This window comes from Haliaeetus albicilla, chromosome 14 (genome assembly GCF_947461875.1).
Source record: "Haliaeetus albicilla chromosome 14, bHalAlb1.1, whole genome shotgun sequence".
NCBI lineage: Eukaryota > Metazoa > Chordata > Aves > Accipitriformes > Accipitridae > Haliaeetus > Haliaeetus albicilla.
In genome coordinates, this window is record NC_091496.1 from 15268140 (window position 1) to 15286483 (window position 18344).

Genomic DNA, 18344 nt, shown 5'->3' on the forward strand with positions numbered 1-18344 from the left:
CAACATTTGTGAAATTGTGGACAGAGGGATCTCTATAGTGAGGGGACTATGACAGGGACACCCAATCCAAACATTCAGTCCAGCTCAGTACACAAGTAACATACTAAAGGCAACTCAAGAGTGTAAACTACTTTTTTGTAACTACTAAGCTATGAACTGATGGATCAGATACCTGTCAAGCTGTGCTACCTTGTCACAGGCAGCAACAAGGAACTGAGGAAGATTCAGATTCCCTGGACCTTTAGGACCCCCTCATGGTACTACTACAAGGTAGCACAGGACATGTGTGACCCTGTACATTCCCAACCAGAAACAGCCTGAGCTCATGCACAGAGAATTCACATGGCTCTAGAACAGAACACACTGATGCACATTTGGAGCAAACATCATCTTCCAATTTACAGTTTGTTTTAGCCTTTCCAATTGCAGGAAAACAAACAAAAAAACTCCCATTTATTCTGCAGTCCTGAAATTCTTTAGTTTTTGTTGGGTGTGTAAGCCCAAAAACCTAACATTTCATAAGAAGAAATCCAATATTGCATATTTTCTTTTTTAGAACCTCAATTCATGCTGCCTTCTTTTACAAGTTTTTGGAGGCAGCAATACTGGTAAGGGGATGAGGGAGGAGAATTTATAAACTTGAGATGCAGCACATTTGTTTTCCACTTATTTTGTATAGAGTGCTTACAAGAGTTACAGGACCACCGACATTGGGGAAACCACTGGAAGTGTGTCTTCACTGAAAGTAGGTTAGGTGTTTCCTTTAAGCCCACATACACAACACCTCTCATTTAAGTTGAGAGGTACCTTATATCAGCATTGACTAGCCTTGCTGTGGTCATAACCAAGAGAAAAGGTGACACTTTCACTCAGACTGGTGATGATTTTACAACACAGAGGAAATACTGAATGATTCAAGTGCTAACGTCCTTCAAAAGATTCTTTTGCAAAACCAGGACAAAAAGAGTTCTCACACAATTCATTAGAAATTACAGAGCCTCTTACTTTACCACAAAGATTGACCTGCTACGTCCTCATAAATCCATGGACAAGAAGGTAGCACCAGGAAAAACATGTTAACAAAGGTTGCTTTGCTTTGCAAACAAAGTAAAACCAAAGGTGGCATTTGGGCCCAGCTGTCAGTTACATGAACTTACAGTGAGAAGGCACAAACTATCTGCCTTCTGAAACAAATCCTTCTGAGAAGGCTAACAATTATATTGGTAAATGATTAAGTTATGCTTAGAATTAATGACTGGAGGGATATATGTGGTTTTGATTACCAGGAAAATATAAAGGGAGAATGGAAAGCGTTAGTTCCTCTTTTACCTGCTATTAAGGGATGGTCCCTTCTCACCCATCCCACCAGAAAGCTGCCTTTCTGCTTTGATCACCTTATCTTTCACATTAACTTCTTTTTAAACAGAAGAAGCATTTAAAATGTATGAAATTTTAGGGAGGAGAGGAACTGTATTGGGTTTGTGCGGTGGAGGGGCCGCAGGGCTGGCTCCTGTGAGAAGCTGCTGGAAGCTTCCCCAGCACCAAGTCGGACCCACCTCTGGCGCAGGCCGAGCCCGTCAGCGGCGGCGGTATCGCCTCTGGGAGAGCGGATTTCAGAGGGGGAACCTGCAGCCCGGAGGGGATTGGGATGGGAGAGGAACCCCTCTGCGGATCCCGAGGGCAGGGAGGAAGGAGGGCAGGAGGGGCTGCCCCCCGCAGCCCGTGGGGAGACCAGGCGGCCGGCTGTGTCCCCCCAGCCCACGGAGGGCAGTGGGGGAGCAGATGCCCACCTGCAGCCCGGGGAGAGAGGAGCCCACGCCGCAGCAGGGGGGTGGATGCCCCCCAAGATGGCCGCCACCCCCCAAGATGGCCGCCACTCCCTGGGGAAGCCCGCGCTGGGGCAGGCTGGGACTGAAGGTCGGCCCGCGGGAAGGACCCATGCCAGGGAAGTTTGTGAGGAACTGCAGCCCATGGGAAGGAGTCACCTTGGAGAAGTTCGAGGAGGACTGTGTCCCGTGGGAGGGACCCCACAGTGGAGCAGAGGAGGAGTGAGGAGTCCTCCCCCTGAGGAGGAAGGAGCGGCAGAGACAAGGGGTGAGGAACCCACCCCAACCCACATTCCCCGTCCCACTGCGCCACTCCGGGGGAGGAGGGAGAGAAAACTGGGAGTGGAGTTGAGCCTGGGAAGGAGGGAGAGGTGGGGGAAAGTGTTTTAAGGTTTGGTTTTACTTCTTATTATCCTGTTCTGATTTGATTGGTAACAAATTAAAATGATTTAGTTTTTTAACCCAAGTTGAGTCTATTTTTTGCCCATGACCATAACTGGCAAGTGATCCCTCCCTGTCCTTGTCTCGACCCACAAGCTTTTCGTTATATTTTCTCCTCCCCATCCCACTGGGGCAGGGGAGCGAGCGAGCAGCCACGTGTTTGCTTGCCAGCTGGGCTTAAACCATGACAGGAATTAAGAACAAAAATCTTCCTTATGATCTGTACTGAATTTCTATGTTAAAACAGGCCACAGAATTTCATCACATTTTTCTAGCTGCAAACACAAGCTTTCTGGCTGCCTAAAGCACCAGGTGCTTCCTGGGAAAGCACCAGGGCCTTACGCGAGGATTTTGTGCAACAGAGTCTACCACATCCCTTGATAAGCTGTTCCTATTTAATTGTATCGTTAGAAAACTGTACCTTATTTCTAGTCTGAACTGATCTAGCTTCAGCTTTCAGCCATGAGAATCCCCTTAATCTAGCTGACAAAGAACCATCTAACTGTCAGATACCTTCACCCTGTCTAAGTACTTATAGACTTATCAGGTAGCCTCTACTGTCTGTTGATAAATAGATTGAGCTTCTTAAATCTTCCATTCTAAAGCTGATTATCCAGACCTCAAATTAATGTAGATTTTTTCTGAACTCCTTCCAGTTCTTCCAACACCTGATTGCACATCAGAACTGGGATACAGTATTTCAGTAAACATGTATAAAAAGCAGTAGTATTCACCTCCCTCCTACTCTCCCAGTCATGCACTTTCAGCCTTCTTCAAGACTGCTTTGCACAGGGAGTAATACTTCAATTAATCAACCCTCTAAGGTAATTCCTCCATCCCTACTTATATTCTAGATAGAAATTCTTCCTAACAGAACAAATTCAGAATGGACAATGACCAAATTTACTTCCGTTTGTTATAAAGAAAAATATATATGCTTTTTTTTAACCCCAACTGCATAAGCTTTATGTATGATGGAATGTATGAATTCAGTGCCTGTATTTTACAAGTGAAAAACTGCAGAGAAAAAGATTATGTTGCAATCATGTAATAGTTACCCAATTTAAAGCTACCTCTTTAAACTACTATTTCATTCAATAAGCTCAACACTCCCAGCCTATTTTGCACTATGGTGTTTGGATGCTCACTTGTATATTCACCTCGAGGTGCTGGGTGGCCACAGCAGATTTTATTTTCAGCAAAATCCGGTGGGCACAACGAAAGATTGCTTCAGGCTAGAGGCAGTATTCTACCAGACAAAAGGCAGAGCTGCAGGCTAGTCATGGAGGATTTGCTAATGTTGTAAATCTACCCATGTAGTGAAAATTAATTGCCACTTATAATCTACAATTATTACTATATCACTAGCTAGTTTCCCTTCCTATCTGGGATGAAAAAAGAACCCAAGTAAAATCATGAAATATCTAGGTTAAGCATTTCCACAAACAGGGCAAAAAAGCAAACTGACAAAAAAAAAATCAGAATAGAGATTGTAAGATCCTATCAGATCATATCTGGTAAAGTATACATGGTCTTTGCTGGCAGAGTAGGTGCAGAAAAGATGATGCTAGTGATGTTTGCACAGGAAAGGGGCAAGCAATCTAGCTTTTGGAGCACTAACATAAAATTCTACTTTCAAGTAATTTTAAAATGATAGAAAAGCACCATACTAGTATTTGTGGTGACTTGCTAAAATATAGTGAAGCACTGTGGTTTTTTGGTACAAGAACTGGCCTGTTCTCATAAGCTTGGTTCGGGTATCTGTCCTTTGATAGAACGATTAACCCCAACAATGTATTTTGAAAGATGGCAGTCTTTGATCAGTGCTTAATTTTAATGACCAAAATTTGGTGCCAATGGGAGTATTACCTTTTGGAAACCAGTAAACAGAGTGCTAGTCAGTAAAGCCTGCCATGACCTGTCACAGGCAAAGGTAACAAGCTTTGATCATTTTGCCTTTTTTTTTTTTTTTTTTGGTAAATAAATACATTCTATGTACCTGTATTCTCTTTGTAATCTAGAAACAAGGTATTGCTCCTTTCCTTTCCAAATCATTATGCAATAACATATTTCAGTGAGGACTGGATTACACCCTGTCAGTACACAGCAGGCTTTCAGCGTTCTTTCATTTAATTCCAGCGCAGGTAGGATTAGGCTTTCAGCAGCAGCCATATTTGTGTTCAGAGATGCCCCTGCCCCCTTTCAATGACAAATGGATTAATTTCTGCACATAGCTGGTAGAACACTTTGGGCCTTTTTCCAATGAAAGGTGATCTATAAACATTATCAGTAGTCAACTTGTTTATTCTCATGATTTCTTCCCATTCACTCGCTCCCTCTGCCGTTCCTCACACTGATAGGTGGGCTGTATGCATGAATCACATTTCATACCCTTCCTCTGGATATACACACACTGCCTTGATTATTACTCAAAGCAGCTTTAATACATGATTTTGAACACAGGGAAAGTCTCTCTCTCACAACCTCATAGTACTAAAATGAGCAAGCTTTTAAAAGCACTTGTTCTGTGTATTTTTTTCCTAGCATTCTATGCTTGCACATGGTACGTCAGAAATCTGCCATGAAAGGCCCACATTCAAGGGGTTCTCCTGAAATAAATTCAAACTTCAGAGGCATTTGGACACAACAGATTCACTCTAAGGTGGAAAGTCCATAAAAAGAGTCAAAGCTGCTTGGAATTTCCCATGTCATTTATCCTCTGATCCTGTAATATACAAACAAAGGGGCGTAAAAGAACTAATACAGAAGGAGTATGAAAGAATGACAAATGTTATTGCACACACAGTGTGTTAGTTTCTCTTCACTTTTTGCCTAGTATCAAAACTAGGGCACCATTCAAGAGAACAGATGAGGTTGAAGCCTAACAAGAAAGGGAATGTTTAAGTATTTGGAGAACACAGGGCATGTTTAGGGAACAGAGTTAAGGAAGATTAAGATTTATCTTCCAATATTTATGTTATTTTTGTCGTTTGGCAATTACAATTAGTTTCACTTTCCAGCTCCGAGACAGTAAGACAGTATTAACAAAACAGGGAGAGTTTATTTTTTACAAATAAACTGCTTTCACTAGAAATCTGTTCTATACATTACTTTCCTGTGTGCTATACTATCAGCTTTGATGCCTCTTTCCTCCACATCAATAATTATCCTCTACCTCCTTCAAATTCCTCCTTAAAATAGCTGCTTGCATGAAATTTTTTGACATTCATAGACTGATTTTTGTCTTCACAACATACACTGCTTATGGCTTTGTCTGAACTGCATTGTAAGCTCTCTGAAATATAGACCATATCTTACTGGTTTTTAAAGCCACCACTTTTATACGTTACATCATTTGAACATTACACATCTCTAGAACCTTCCCAAATATATACTTAATAACAAGGAATTAAAAAAAAAAACAAAACAACCACAAAACCTCATATTCAGGATAAATTCACACTTCCAGGAAAGCAATAAAGGTTTACAATAGCTTTGATATGCCAAAGAGCTTGGAAAACAAACAGTCAGAATAGTGACAAATATCTTGAAAAGCTGGAAACAATAATAAATGCTGCAAAATAAAACTTGCAGCATTCCCTCCTTCAGTGATGCAATCAAGAATATTTTTTTCTGATGAACAAGAAACCCAAAAATATGTAAAGCTGCATTACCTCTTTCAAAATCTAAATACCTACAAGACTTGGTAACTTTCACACCCAGTGTGTTGTGAATTATGAGAGTAGCTGAAGAAAACTTACACCAAGCACAGAATGTACAAAGACTCTATTAAAAGCGCTATACACACAGCTCACCATAATTTCAAGAGCTGAAACATTTTTTCTCCTATTTCTCCTTATATTTTTCCATTGCCATGCATTCAGTTTCTTAGTATATTTGCCCAATGTTCTCCAAGTCTTCTAAAAAGCCAAAAATAAAACGAAAGCATGAATACAGGTTAGAAGCACAAACCCTCACGATATTGCACAAAAAGCCCTGAGAGACCCTGAAGAGAAAATCTGAAGACTTTTTTGTTTTCTTTTTTTCTCAGTAACTCTGCAAGACAGTATGTATAAGCTGTTGGGATGACTGAACATTGATAACATACAGAGACAGGCAGAAAGTTGCTCGAGAAAGGCAAGGTAATGGATAAAACCTTCCAAGTCAAAGGATCAGCTCAATCCTCTGTGCGTGAGTGAACAACTCTTTCCTGTAGCATTCTCCTCTTCCCGTCTCTTTCCTTCCAGAGATGTTTACAGCTACTAAAGAGACGTTAAAATCTGATATTAACTTCTTAAACACTGAGGAGCCTGCATCACGAATAACAGCCATTCCACGTAACACCTCAAAAATCATTAAGTCCTGCTTTCTCAGAAAAAAAAAAAAAAGGCTGTATCATAAAGCATGCCTGCCTGTAGCACGTAGACAGCAACAAGCTTGCTTTGCCCTGCAAGACAAGCAAAAGCCATACAACCATGTTTACTGCAGCACCGCACCCAAGCGCTGATGATACACCCTGCGCACTATGACATTAGCCAGGGCCCAGTCCATGATAATGTAATCCTATGGCCTTGTCTCGGCTCTGGAAGCAGGAAGCACAAGTCAGTATCACTACGTGATAGATCATGTAGACATATTATCTACTTACGATGCACTGCAAAGAACAGAACTACTGAGCAAGAAACGAGCAAGCAAACTACTTTCATGTCCATCATGAGATGTGATAGATATGACCAGTCACCAAAGCATGGAAGCATTCTGCTTTGAGCCATGGTCTACACACTCTTCTCTCTCCTTGGAGACAAGGCAATATTGTCTGGATTTCTCCAAAATGCTGCTGCTCTTTAAGGCTTTGAACTTTCTCAAAGGCATGTTATGGATTCAAGCATAGGGCTGTCAGATAGCACAAACTGCCATCAGTCTTCTCTCCAGTCATCTCCAAAAGAAACTTTCATCTGTGAACCTGACTTAAAGGCTGACCTGGCATATACTGAATGGCATCAATTTCCTCTCTCAGGACTGCTCATTATTCCCATCCCATTATTTCTGATACCCAGGACTCCACCCTCTTTCTCACTGACACAATATTTTTTGCCCTTTTTGTTTCCACCCTTGATGGTTTGTTTTTTTTTTCCTTTCCTTCCCACAACTAGGTCCAACTCCACCAATCCTGAACTCATCTTAACTATCCATTTCCTTCGCTTTATTCTTGCCTGTCCTAGAATTTGCAGTAGAAAAGGAAACCAGTCTGGAAATGAGGTTATTGCACATTTTCTCTCTCTCTCCTGCTGCTTAGTAAGCTGTACCATTCCTCCAGTTGAGCTGAACCCACACCTGCAATTTCAGCCTTTTTTCCTCCTACTTTTGACTCACTCCTCATACCTTTTCTCTTGTATCCCTTTCTTTCTCCACAATAGAATGCAAATATTTATTCCAAGAGAAAGCCAGAAAACATAATAATAATTTCATGTTCTCCCTTCCCACTCTCTCTCTCTTCCTTACAGCTCTCCCTTCTTCCTCGTACCATAGATATGAAACACATCTGTCCCACTCTCCACTTGCCTCACTCACATCACCCCATACCTCACATCTCCTTTCTCCTCTTGCTCTGACAGAACAGTGGGACAGCCAGTCTTTCCTATGTTTGGAAATCTACTTCTGACCCTGTGCTTCTCTACACTACTTCTCTTTCTATCCTTTCACCTCTAAGCTCACTATGAACTGTTTGATAACAAATAACACTTTTGTCTCTAACTTCATCCTGAACTCCCTTCAGCTGTCTCTTGCACTACACTGAAACTATTTTCACTAAAACGTCTAAAATGTCTAAAAACCTTTTACTATTGCAATGTCAAAATAATTTCCATTCTCCATAACCCTTGTGTATTCTTCATAAAAATTAAATACATTTCTCTTTTTGAAGCATTCATTCTCCTCTTCTGACTTCCATGACTCTACCCTCTCCTGCTTCCCTTCCTCTCTGTACCAACCCCTTCACAGGTCACTGGGAGGCTCCTTTGTCTTCTAGTAGGGCTCCACTGGGCTACATCTTTTGCCCCTTCCCTTATGTCTGGGAATTTCATCCACAAATTCAGCTCCTAAGGAGGAGATAGGTCTCAAATAGAATAGACTTATGTCTAAACAAAAAAACCTCCGTCTATCTTTCTGACACCTCTTGTCACTGAGTAGCTGTCAGCTTCAGCTCAATACAGCTAGAACAGAACTTAGATCTCACCTCTCCCACCCTCTTTTCTCCACCTCCTCTCTTGATCATTGTGGACAGCATTATCATCTTGCCCATCATTCAGATATGAAATACTATGTCATCTTTGACAATGACTTCTCTCTTGATCCGTTCATTCAGGCTATGTCTAAACCTGAATGATTCTTCCTGTCTTGCATCCTTAGGACAAAGTCTTGTCTAAACATCTTCAGAGCTAAAGGTTTGCCTGGGCCTTCACCTCACATTAGTTACTAAAATTTTCTTCTTTTTCGTCTTGACAAACATTATCCTGCTTGTTCACACTGTTCCAAAAGTTCTTTCTTCTATATTGTCATACTGATCTACCATTATCCTCTCTGCATCCTTCTATGCACAATTCTCCATTCCAACTTTACACACTGGAAACAACTCATCTTTGCTTTCCAGGCTCCTCTGTCTTACCTACACTATACTGTCCACATCCTACTTGCTGTCACACCATTTGCTCACATTTCTAGTTGGCCCATGAAGTCGGTATCCATTTACTAAGCTTTTAACAACCAGTCTGTATTTTCATTCAGGCCAACTTCCACACTTGAGTAAGAATACCTTCCAAGCTCTTGCAAAACTACTTCACTGCCCTCTGAACATCACCTTAAAGCTTTCCTTGCCATGGTTTTAAGAAAGCCACTTTAGTTTAGGCTAAAGCCTACCACCTATCATGTTGAGCAACTAAGTGCTTTTGTTTGTCAATATCAAAACTCCTGTTTTGTCATATATTAAAAAATTATTTCTCTGCAGCACAACAATTTCACAACACGCACATGCACACACCCTTCCTCCCTGAGCTGGTACCCTGCACAGAAGTATCTAGTCTCTGATGGGGATGCTAGGCCTTAAGATCATGCAAATAATAATACTGCCTCCCTAATCATGGCAGTAACAGATGAATTACTTATATTCATCCAGATCATTGTTCTCTGTCCCCATTAGCAGCCCCAAACAAACAAGGTTTTGGCTCTGTCAGTAGTTGCTGTGGTGGCATGGGTCCAACAAACTTTTCAGATTTAAACCATCAGTAGCATCCTGTCTCAATGAGACATAACTAAGAGCATCTTAAAAAATAACTGGATATGCTAACTACCACCTGATAATCTATCTAATCTGGACAATCACAAGTGGTCAGCCCAAAGGCCACCTGAGGACAGAATACTCATCAGAGATTCAAAGATGAACACACAGGATGATTTACAGCTCTGTAAACCTCTGCTTCCATTCTGACCATTTCAGCTCAGAACAATGACAAGGTGAAGTCACTTTATTCTGCCACTGGAGAGGTCCAGTCCCATCCTGTTTTGTCTTGCTAGAGAACACACTTTTGATACAACAAACTTGTCAACAACTATTACTTGTATGATGTTAGCAGTCCAAATATAACTTCAAATTCCCAGTCTTTGCCCACCTCCTACATCTAGCCCCCTGCAGTAGGAAAAGGAAAAGAATGACTGAACAGAAAACATCAAACACTGTATATAAGAAAAAAATTAAAACAAACAAAGAGCACAGAAAAGATCACCACACAGAATCAAACCCCATGAACTCTTGCCCTTTGCCAGTCATTCTTACATCTTGATGTTACTTCATCAGTCACCCTTCTGTCTCTTCTGCTGAACACCTGCTCCAAGGGAACGGAAAGGGAAGCAAGCCTAAACCCCTTGTGTACTGTGCACAGCTCTGTCACAATACAACTGCTTCCGTTTTACAGATGATTCAGGAGGGGTCTGAGGATTAAGTGAAACTGCACTAGACGTACATTGGTACCAGAAGTTGTGCAGAACCTAGAACTTTTGTCTTCAAGTTCTTTGCTACTTCTGGCTGATGCTCTTTCTGATCTGGGAAAACTCCACTTGTTTTTTGCCAAACACCACTCGTTTTGTAAATACATGCACACACAGAAACCAGAAAGCAGGAAGACCAAATAATTCCAAATTCTAACTGCTGTCAAGAATACAGATAAATAGGAAGATGTGTTGGGCTTAAGGGCTGTACGATTAATATAACTTAGTAAAACATGAAAGGAAATTGCTGAAAAATAAACACAACATTTCAGAAGTAAGGAAGACATCTCTGTTTCTATTGAGTACAAGGCCAAGAGCAATCAGAAAGCCCACTCCTCCAGCAACTTCAGTGGCCTTCAAGCATAACTTTTAGTAAGCCATACAACAAGTTACGACAAACCCACTCCCTTAAAATCATCAACATTCAACCATAGAAAGGGACAAAAAAAAAGAAAAAGAGAGAAATGATGCATGCAATAGTTGGTTTTCCTCTGCCCCACATCGGTCTTAAGTAACTGTGCTGGATTCCATCTCCAGTTCGAGTCAGCTTAGACAGCTGCACAGCACTACGATAAAAAATTGGATTGGTTTACCCACATAGCATCTTTCTTTCTCATCCAGCAAGAGTACCATCAAAGACTTCTTGTTATAGACTTGCTGAGACACCTCTGTCACCCTTACTGTGTCACGACAGCAATCACCACAAGTTTTTTGGCATATAAATCACCTAAAGACACTAGCTTCACCTGGCATCCTGCACCATTAATTCCTGAATCAGCTTTTTCAAGGACTAGCTGAAGAACTTCTGCACCAAGTTGAACTTGGAAGACGGAAAGATTCAGTAACTTAATCCATGACCATACAAACTGAAAATCTTTCTTGATAGTTATTCCAAAATTACTCTTAATAAGAAGTTGTCATGGCACTCATGTAACCTTATGATGGAGTTAACTCTTTAAGAAATACTCATATTGATATACTATTTTTGCTGAAGGTGATCTTTCTTAGTAATGCATGCAGTGTTATAAATCTAAACTAGGACCATCAGAAACTTAGGCTTTCTGCCTACAGGACTCCTGTGTTCCACACAAAATGTGATTTGAAACATGTTTTCTACAGGATCTTCCACTGCTTCCATCTCATATACCTCAGCCTTGGTTAAACGGCTAACATTTTTTGCTCCAAAGGTAAAATAGAACCTGATAATGACCTAATTTTTAATTAACTAGAATAAAAGGCCCATTTCAAGGAAATTACTCCATTTCACAGTGGGAATGGTTCAACTCTTGTGTAGTCTTTTTTTATACATGGAAACCTGTATTTCATCTATAAACTGTTAACCACATGCAGTGGCAGATCAACAAGAAAACACACGTGTTTTTAGATCTCAATCAAAATTAGATACAAGATGTCATTTCACTTTCTGCAGTGACAACAGGGCTTGGGGTACACTCTAGTAAACACATCATTTCCCTCTTTCTCAAGTCTGGTTATAAATTACAGCAAGTACAAGGAATGCCAGGATACACATCTTTAGTGACACTGCTGTCAGTTGACAGAAAATCACACATGGTTTCCCCGCCCAGCGATTGAAAGAGGTACCTTAAACTACAGGAGAATAACTGTTGCACAAATACTGGGAGAAATATCACCTGAACTCCATCAAGATATGTGCCACCTAACAAACCCAGAATTTTTAAAGAAGTCATTTATAACACAACAGGTTTAGATACATATTGAATAACATCAAAATCCTGATTCAAAACACAGAATGTCTGATCAGAGAACCTTACCATTATGCCACTCTTTTTATCCAGTGTGAGGGTTGACAAACAAAACCATAGGTTTCAGAAAACAACTGTGTAACTATGAGGATAAACTACAATTCTGACTATATTTCTGGGCACTATCATATGTAATGTTTCATTCTTCCTCTGTCACCATTTCTTGAGATACTTTAAATGAGGTGACAGCCACAACCAGGATCCACGCCACCCCCCTGCAGAAGCTGTCCATGGGGTGGGGGGGTGGGGGGTGGAAATAATATTGGAGTCAGATATCATATACTGAACTGATCAGGCATTTAAACACCAGAATGCACACCAGAATTCCAATTCCACTGTCATTTCTCATCCTAAAGAAAACCCCCATGAGGACCTTCGCTCACTGTTCTTATTCCTAGCATAAAGATAGAATGGTAAGAAAAAGTTTCTCTTGACAACAGCCACAGTTTTTTACCCTGTCGATTCTCAGTTCTTTCACGCATCAAGCTCCACCTGAATATTACATCTGTTTAAGAACCAGTATCTCTGGAAGACCTTATTAGCTTATAGGGAAGAGAAAGAAAATTAAACAACATTCATCCCTCTCTTTTGTCCACTGCAAAACCAAAACCAAAACCAACCGCAAATTAACCAGCTAAGGTGGTCTAAATTCAATAACCTCACCTCCTTCTTTTGGGGTATGTGTTTAAAACTTTGTTATAATTTTCTTTCCCTCTCAGCCCATTCCAACATTCCCTACCACCACAAAAAGGTAAAAGATGAAGGTGGCTAAGAAAAACAAGAATGTTCTATTCTTAAGTTTTTGTTTGATATGTTTTTAAAGGAGACAAACAGCATCATTGGCAAACCACTAGTAAACAACAAAATAAATAATAAGATCAACTCCAATCCCTGTGCTTACATTAACCAGCTGGTTTTGTCTTGTCTTCTTTCACAATCTCCTCATAAATAATTTTGGTTCTCTTCCTCTTGCTTTTCGTAATGTAGAATGTTGTATGCTACATCCTTTTTTTCCTATACAAGTGTTCCCTACCATCGCCCAACCTCCTTAACTTCTTATTTTTCCATGAAGAATGATAAAATCATCAAGATAATATTCTGAAAAATAAGAAAATACCAAAAGCAAAACTAATCAGTATCCCTTTAATTTTGTTCTGATGTTGCCAAAGGATTTACCAAAAAGCTTTCCATCAGATATTTACGTGGGAAGTCAAAATAGAAAAAATATATTGTAAACAACTATCCAATAGATCTAAAACTCCAGTTTGCATGTGTAATCATCAAGTAAAACAGTGAAGTTTGGGGCTGAGCAATAATAATAGAAAATCTGTAATTTTAACACAACATCAGAAAAACAGAACAGAATTTTTTACGTAACATCCTTAACGTTAAACAATGAGTCAGTATGGTTAGTGAAAAGATTATCTAAGACAAAACACACACTTTATCAGATTGAAACCTCAATAACACAAACCCACTGAACTGAGGAACTGAAGTTGACTATGACACCAAGTACCCAGATATAGATCTAAATCCCATAGGTCATATTTAACCCTGCTGTAGTTCACGAAGATACACAGGATATATTTTGCTCCTTTACAGCCTGTGCCTACCTAGAAATACTCACAGAACTTAATGCTTGCACATTTACTAAACTGGTATTAGTAAGAGTTCTGTACGTAAAACCAAAAAAATGACATCCTTCTATTATTTTCTTAAATACTGTATAAAGTAAAACATACGCCTCCAAAATTAATCTAAAATCAGTTAGAGGTTATGACTGATAATAAAAGATCACTGCATCTATCTCAGGCATACAGTTACTGTGACTTTTTACAGGACACAAATTGTCAAACCAGTATAGACTCCTTTTACTATGCATGCTATCTACAAGAAAATCTTCCAATTCTTCATATATGCCATTCAACTTTTAAAAATTCAATATAAATTCTAAATGCTGCTCCAATTCTGATAACCCCTCTTTTAGCTAAGCCGGTTGGTTGGTAGTGATTTGTCAGATAAGTTACACAATACTGTTTCTGTTCCCTGATTAGATAAGCAGACAAGTTGGGTTTTTTTCTGGCCCAAACATTTATGCATAAAATTTTTCACTTTCTGTGAACACCTGCAACTTTGTAATGCCCTCTCCACAAATCTACATGCCAGTAAAAGTCAACCATGGACATACCATATTTGCTAAAGGAAAACATAAAGTGAGTATTAGCATGCAAAAGGCAACTCCATCTACAAAACTGAACAAACCTTCAGGAATTTTCTCTCCCTCTGTGCTGCCTACATAGACACTGTAGAATAAAGGAAAGCAGCGAGCAATATTTCTTCATCTTTACTTCTGCCCTAAAGATGGGGCACATGGCCTCGGTGCATCTCTTGCATTACGGAAACGAACAGCATAGCCAGAATGCAACCCCTTTGCCCAGGGATGTGCTAAGTAGTATCAACCACTTTGGCAGCAGAGATTTGGCAGCGTTTCTCCCCACTACCACTGGGGAATGCTGCCTCCCAGGTCCCTGCCTGGGTCAAGAGGAGGAGGAAGAGAGCCTGTCACTCTAAACACATATAGTACACAACCAGAAAGGAGGCAACGATGCAGGGATGAAGCTAGCTGGAAGCACTTTTTGACATCTGACATAATTTTTTCTACAAAACCAAGAGAAACACCTTGTCGTGATCTGGAGGACACCATCGTCTTCCCACCCCTTCCCCCCACCATGTTCTCCACACACAGTTTCACTAGTCTAAAAAGGCTCCTTGCTTAACTGCTTACAAGGGAATGGCCACGTAAACCTGGTCACATTGACTAAAGTTGACAAAACGCAGACAAATATTACAAAAAGTAAATGTGGTGAGATCAGATTTATCTTTATCTAGCAGGACATGATACTTAAAGTCTTGTCTGTCCATCATTCCCCAGTTACCTTATACAAGTAAAGTCTGATTTTTCTAAGACACCGCTTATGACCTCCTGGCACCACAAATGCCATAAGGCGGCCTGCTCAAATAGGTAAGATTGCAAAGAAAAATGAGTTGGGTTTGGGATTAAGACCTACCACAACCACGACCCTTTGTCTATGAACAAAGCAGACAAAAAAAGTCATCACATCACGCAACAGACGTGTGCAAGATCAAAATAAATGCACAAGCATTTCTGCAAGTATAGGAGCGATGTTTTCTGCAGACCAATCTAACTCTTCAAATTTTTCCCCACATTTATTAATAAGGATAGTGAGGCTTAAGGAATATTTACAGTGGGTGTTCAGACACACAGATGGGTGTGGTGAAAACACCTGTATTAACAGACTGCTTAAGTGAATACGGTAGAAATATTTCAACACATACTAATTTATTCAAACTTCATGAAAGTTCTTTCTAAGTGATCCAAAGCAAGTTACTACTTGGAAGTGATAAAATTCCTAAAGCTTTTTATTTTCTAAATATAACAGTCAGTTTTGGTTTTTTAAACTGTATTACAATGCAAGTACTATAAAAGCTAATAAGTGCTTCACACCTGTCACTATCATAACGTCAGCAATGACATTATACTTTGGAAATAATTTTTCTGGATAGTGAGTTTAAATAGAGCTCCTTTGATGGAGTCTCTAACCCCCCAAGAAACAAACAATGAGAGACTAGAGCTGATAATCTAAACTGACTCGTTCTAGGAAACAATTTGCATATTATGTATGACTAAGGAGTAGGGATGTGCTTTGAACTTTATGTCTCAAATAAGCTTATAATAAGAGTTTGTGTTCAAGGACTTCTAGGTGCAAAAAATTTTATCTCAACAAATTGAACTCCTTATGAAGGCCAAGCTCCAGTAGCACGATTTTTGATTACTTTTGAATCAAATGTATGCTCAACATTACTGATAGACATACAAACTGTTTGAGCCTTGAACCTTTTACCTATAAATATACTACATGAAAATCCCAGTTCTGCCTCTAACTTATTTTTGGGCTCACAAAATAGAGAGGTTCAGGCACCTAATAATCAAGACAGGGACACAATCAAGGTTGGCATCGCTATAAAGGTCTGTCAAAAGGGAGGTTTTATGGTATTTTAAATAATTTTATTTAATGTGTCCTCCATGTAATTTTATAGTTTATCACACAAGTCTACATCACTGATTAATTCGTTCTTTCTTCAAGATCTTGTTTAGAAAACACAAGATTCCTTTAAGCTGCCAAGACGCTCAAAATTGAACACACGTGTAATGAAAACTATAACGTAACGAGAAACTTAACATCATTTCAGAATATATATGATGACATTACAGGTAACAGCAGGATTTCTCTCAGCATCAGTAAGTCACACCGAAGTTTCACTATGATGGGATCACTCATTATGAACTGACTTCACAAGACATGTTTCTCACGGCAGAAGAGTTGTATATGTACACCGCTTTCTTAACAGAACAGAAACAAACAGAAAGCTGTATGAAAATACGTCTCAAACCATTTCACTAGTTGCATTAGGTGTTACCCCCGCATGACGTTAAGGACGCACGTCACAAACGAAATGTGTAAATTTGATTTGCCTACGCTCACCACTAAAGTTTCTCCTCCCGCAACTGACAGAACTGTGTCAGACATGGCATATTAGCAAATGCCATTAGCCTGGAATTTGCCTGTTCATACTTATGGTACCAGAAAACCCTATGGCCAAAATGACCTATTATATTTTGTTTTGCATAATATGCGTGGCTTAGCCTCACGTTAAGATAATATTATACGTTGGCCCCTCAGCTGACTGCAAGTCACACTCAGCAGTGAGAATAAAAGAATAAAACGTGACTTGAGCTAAAGCGAATGAACTCAAAGATCGTAACAGACCATTTCTCTCTGCGAGTGAAAATGTTTTTCCACTACAGTCGCTAATGATAATACAACGTTTAAAGTCGATGCATGGGTTTATATGCTTATCTTCACACAGAAGAAAGTGAAACACTGCACCAAGGGATGGGGTCCTTGAAAAAAATCCAATATGGCCACTGATGTGTAGTTGTCTTTTGACTTAAAATTGCCTCATCTTTTACCAAGTCTGTCAGTCGCACGCATACACCTGTTATCCTCGTACTTCAGGAGAAGTTGACACAGCGACAGTCACCTGCGCGTATCCAACCCCGAAACATTCTTCACGGCAGAGAGATCCGTATGCTATTAGACTACCCTGTCAAGGCCAAACCACAGTCACCCACAGCCACCAAGAGACAGACAGGTAGAGAGGTGTGCCAGCACTATCCACTTACCTTCTTTATTAAGCCTCATAACCTCCCTGCTTTTTCCACCCTCCTTTCCAGTCTCTTCTAGATCTACACCTGCAGAAGAGAAGCAGAGTCAGGAAGCGCCGAGGGCACAGAGGTGTGCGTTTATTGTTTGGCGGGGGGAGGAGGAGAGGTGAGGAGGTGAGCAGTGTTTCTATTTGCGACAGCAAAAGCACAATGGTCGGAGCATCTGCCAGGGAGCGGACCCGCCGGGCCCCCCGCGGCAGCACGCTCCGGCCCCCCCCCGCAGCATCCTCCGGCCCCTCCGCGCCGCGCATCCTCCCCCTCGCCCCCTTCCCCCACCGCGGCGCCGGCCCAGCGGCGGAGCCCGCGCCGCGGGGCAGCGGGACGGCACGGCACGGCGCGGCGCGGCGCGGCGCGGCGCGGCGTGCGCCAGCGCCTCCCGCACACATGGCACCGGGGGCTCGGCGCGTCAGCTGAGCGCCCGGGGGGGCGGCACCTCCCGCCGCGCGGCGCGGCCCCGGGGAGGGCGGGGGGGGGGGGGGCCGGGCCGGGCCGGCCGGGCCCCCGGCCCCCGGCCCCGCCGCCTCCGTTGCGTGCGCTCCGGGGGAGGGGAGCGGCGTGCCGAGCCGCGGGCCGGTCCCTGCCCTTACTGTGCGGGGGGGCGGCGCCGTGCGCGTGCGGGGGGGCGGCCTCCCGCACCCAGGCGGCCCAGGGCTGGCCCAGGAACGCCTCGGGACTGGGCACGGGCCGCTCCAGGGCCGCCATGGCGCCGCGCCTGCTCCTGCCTCCTTGTTGCTTTTCCCGTTTCCTTCGGCGGCGGCGGCGGCGAGCGAGCGAGCGAGACACGGGATTCGAGAACGCCGCACGTCATCCTCGGGACGTTCCGCCGCCCACACGGGGGTAGTGTCAGCCCCTGCTCCCTATCAGATCGGGCTCCCCGCCGCCCAGCGCGCATGCCCGCGCCCCCCGCGCCTGCGCGCCGCGCCCCGCGACGCCGCCGGCAGCCGG

General features: G+C 42.0%; 1 protein-coding gene across 3 annotated transcripts in view; it reads right to left on the minus strand.

The window, feature by feature from the left end:
- The window catches only part of ATXN7L1 (ataxin 7 like 1), a 118607-nt gene extending 100330 nt beyond the window's left edge, over positions 1–18277 (minus strand). For 2 of the 3 annotated variants that reach the window (XM_069801822.1, XM_069801820.1), the window contains exons 1-2: positions 17987–18276; positions 17358–17426 (exon numbers count right to left, since the gene is read on the minus strand). In XM_069801822.1, coding sequence (XP_069657923.1) covers positions 17358–17426; positions 17987–18101 — 184 coding nt within the window. In that variant the 5' untranslated portion in view covers positions 18102–18276. Of the gene's footprint in view, positions 1–17357; positions 17427–17986 lie in introns of all 3 variants that reach the window. The other variant, XM_069801821.1, reaches the window with a different exon arrangement.
- Between the last annotated feature and the right edge of the window lie 67 nt (positions 18278–18344).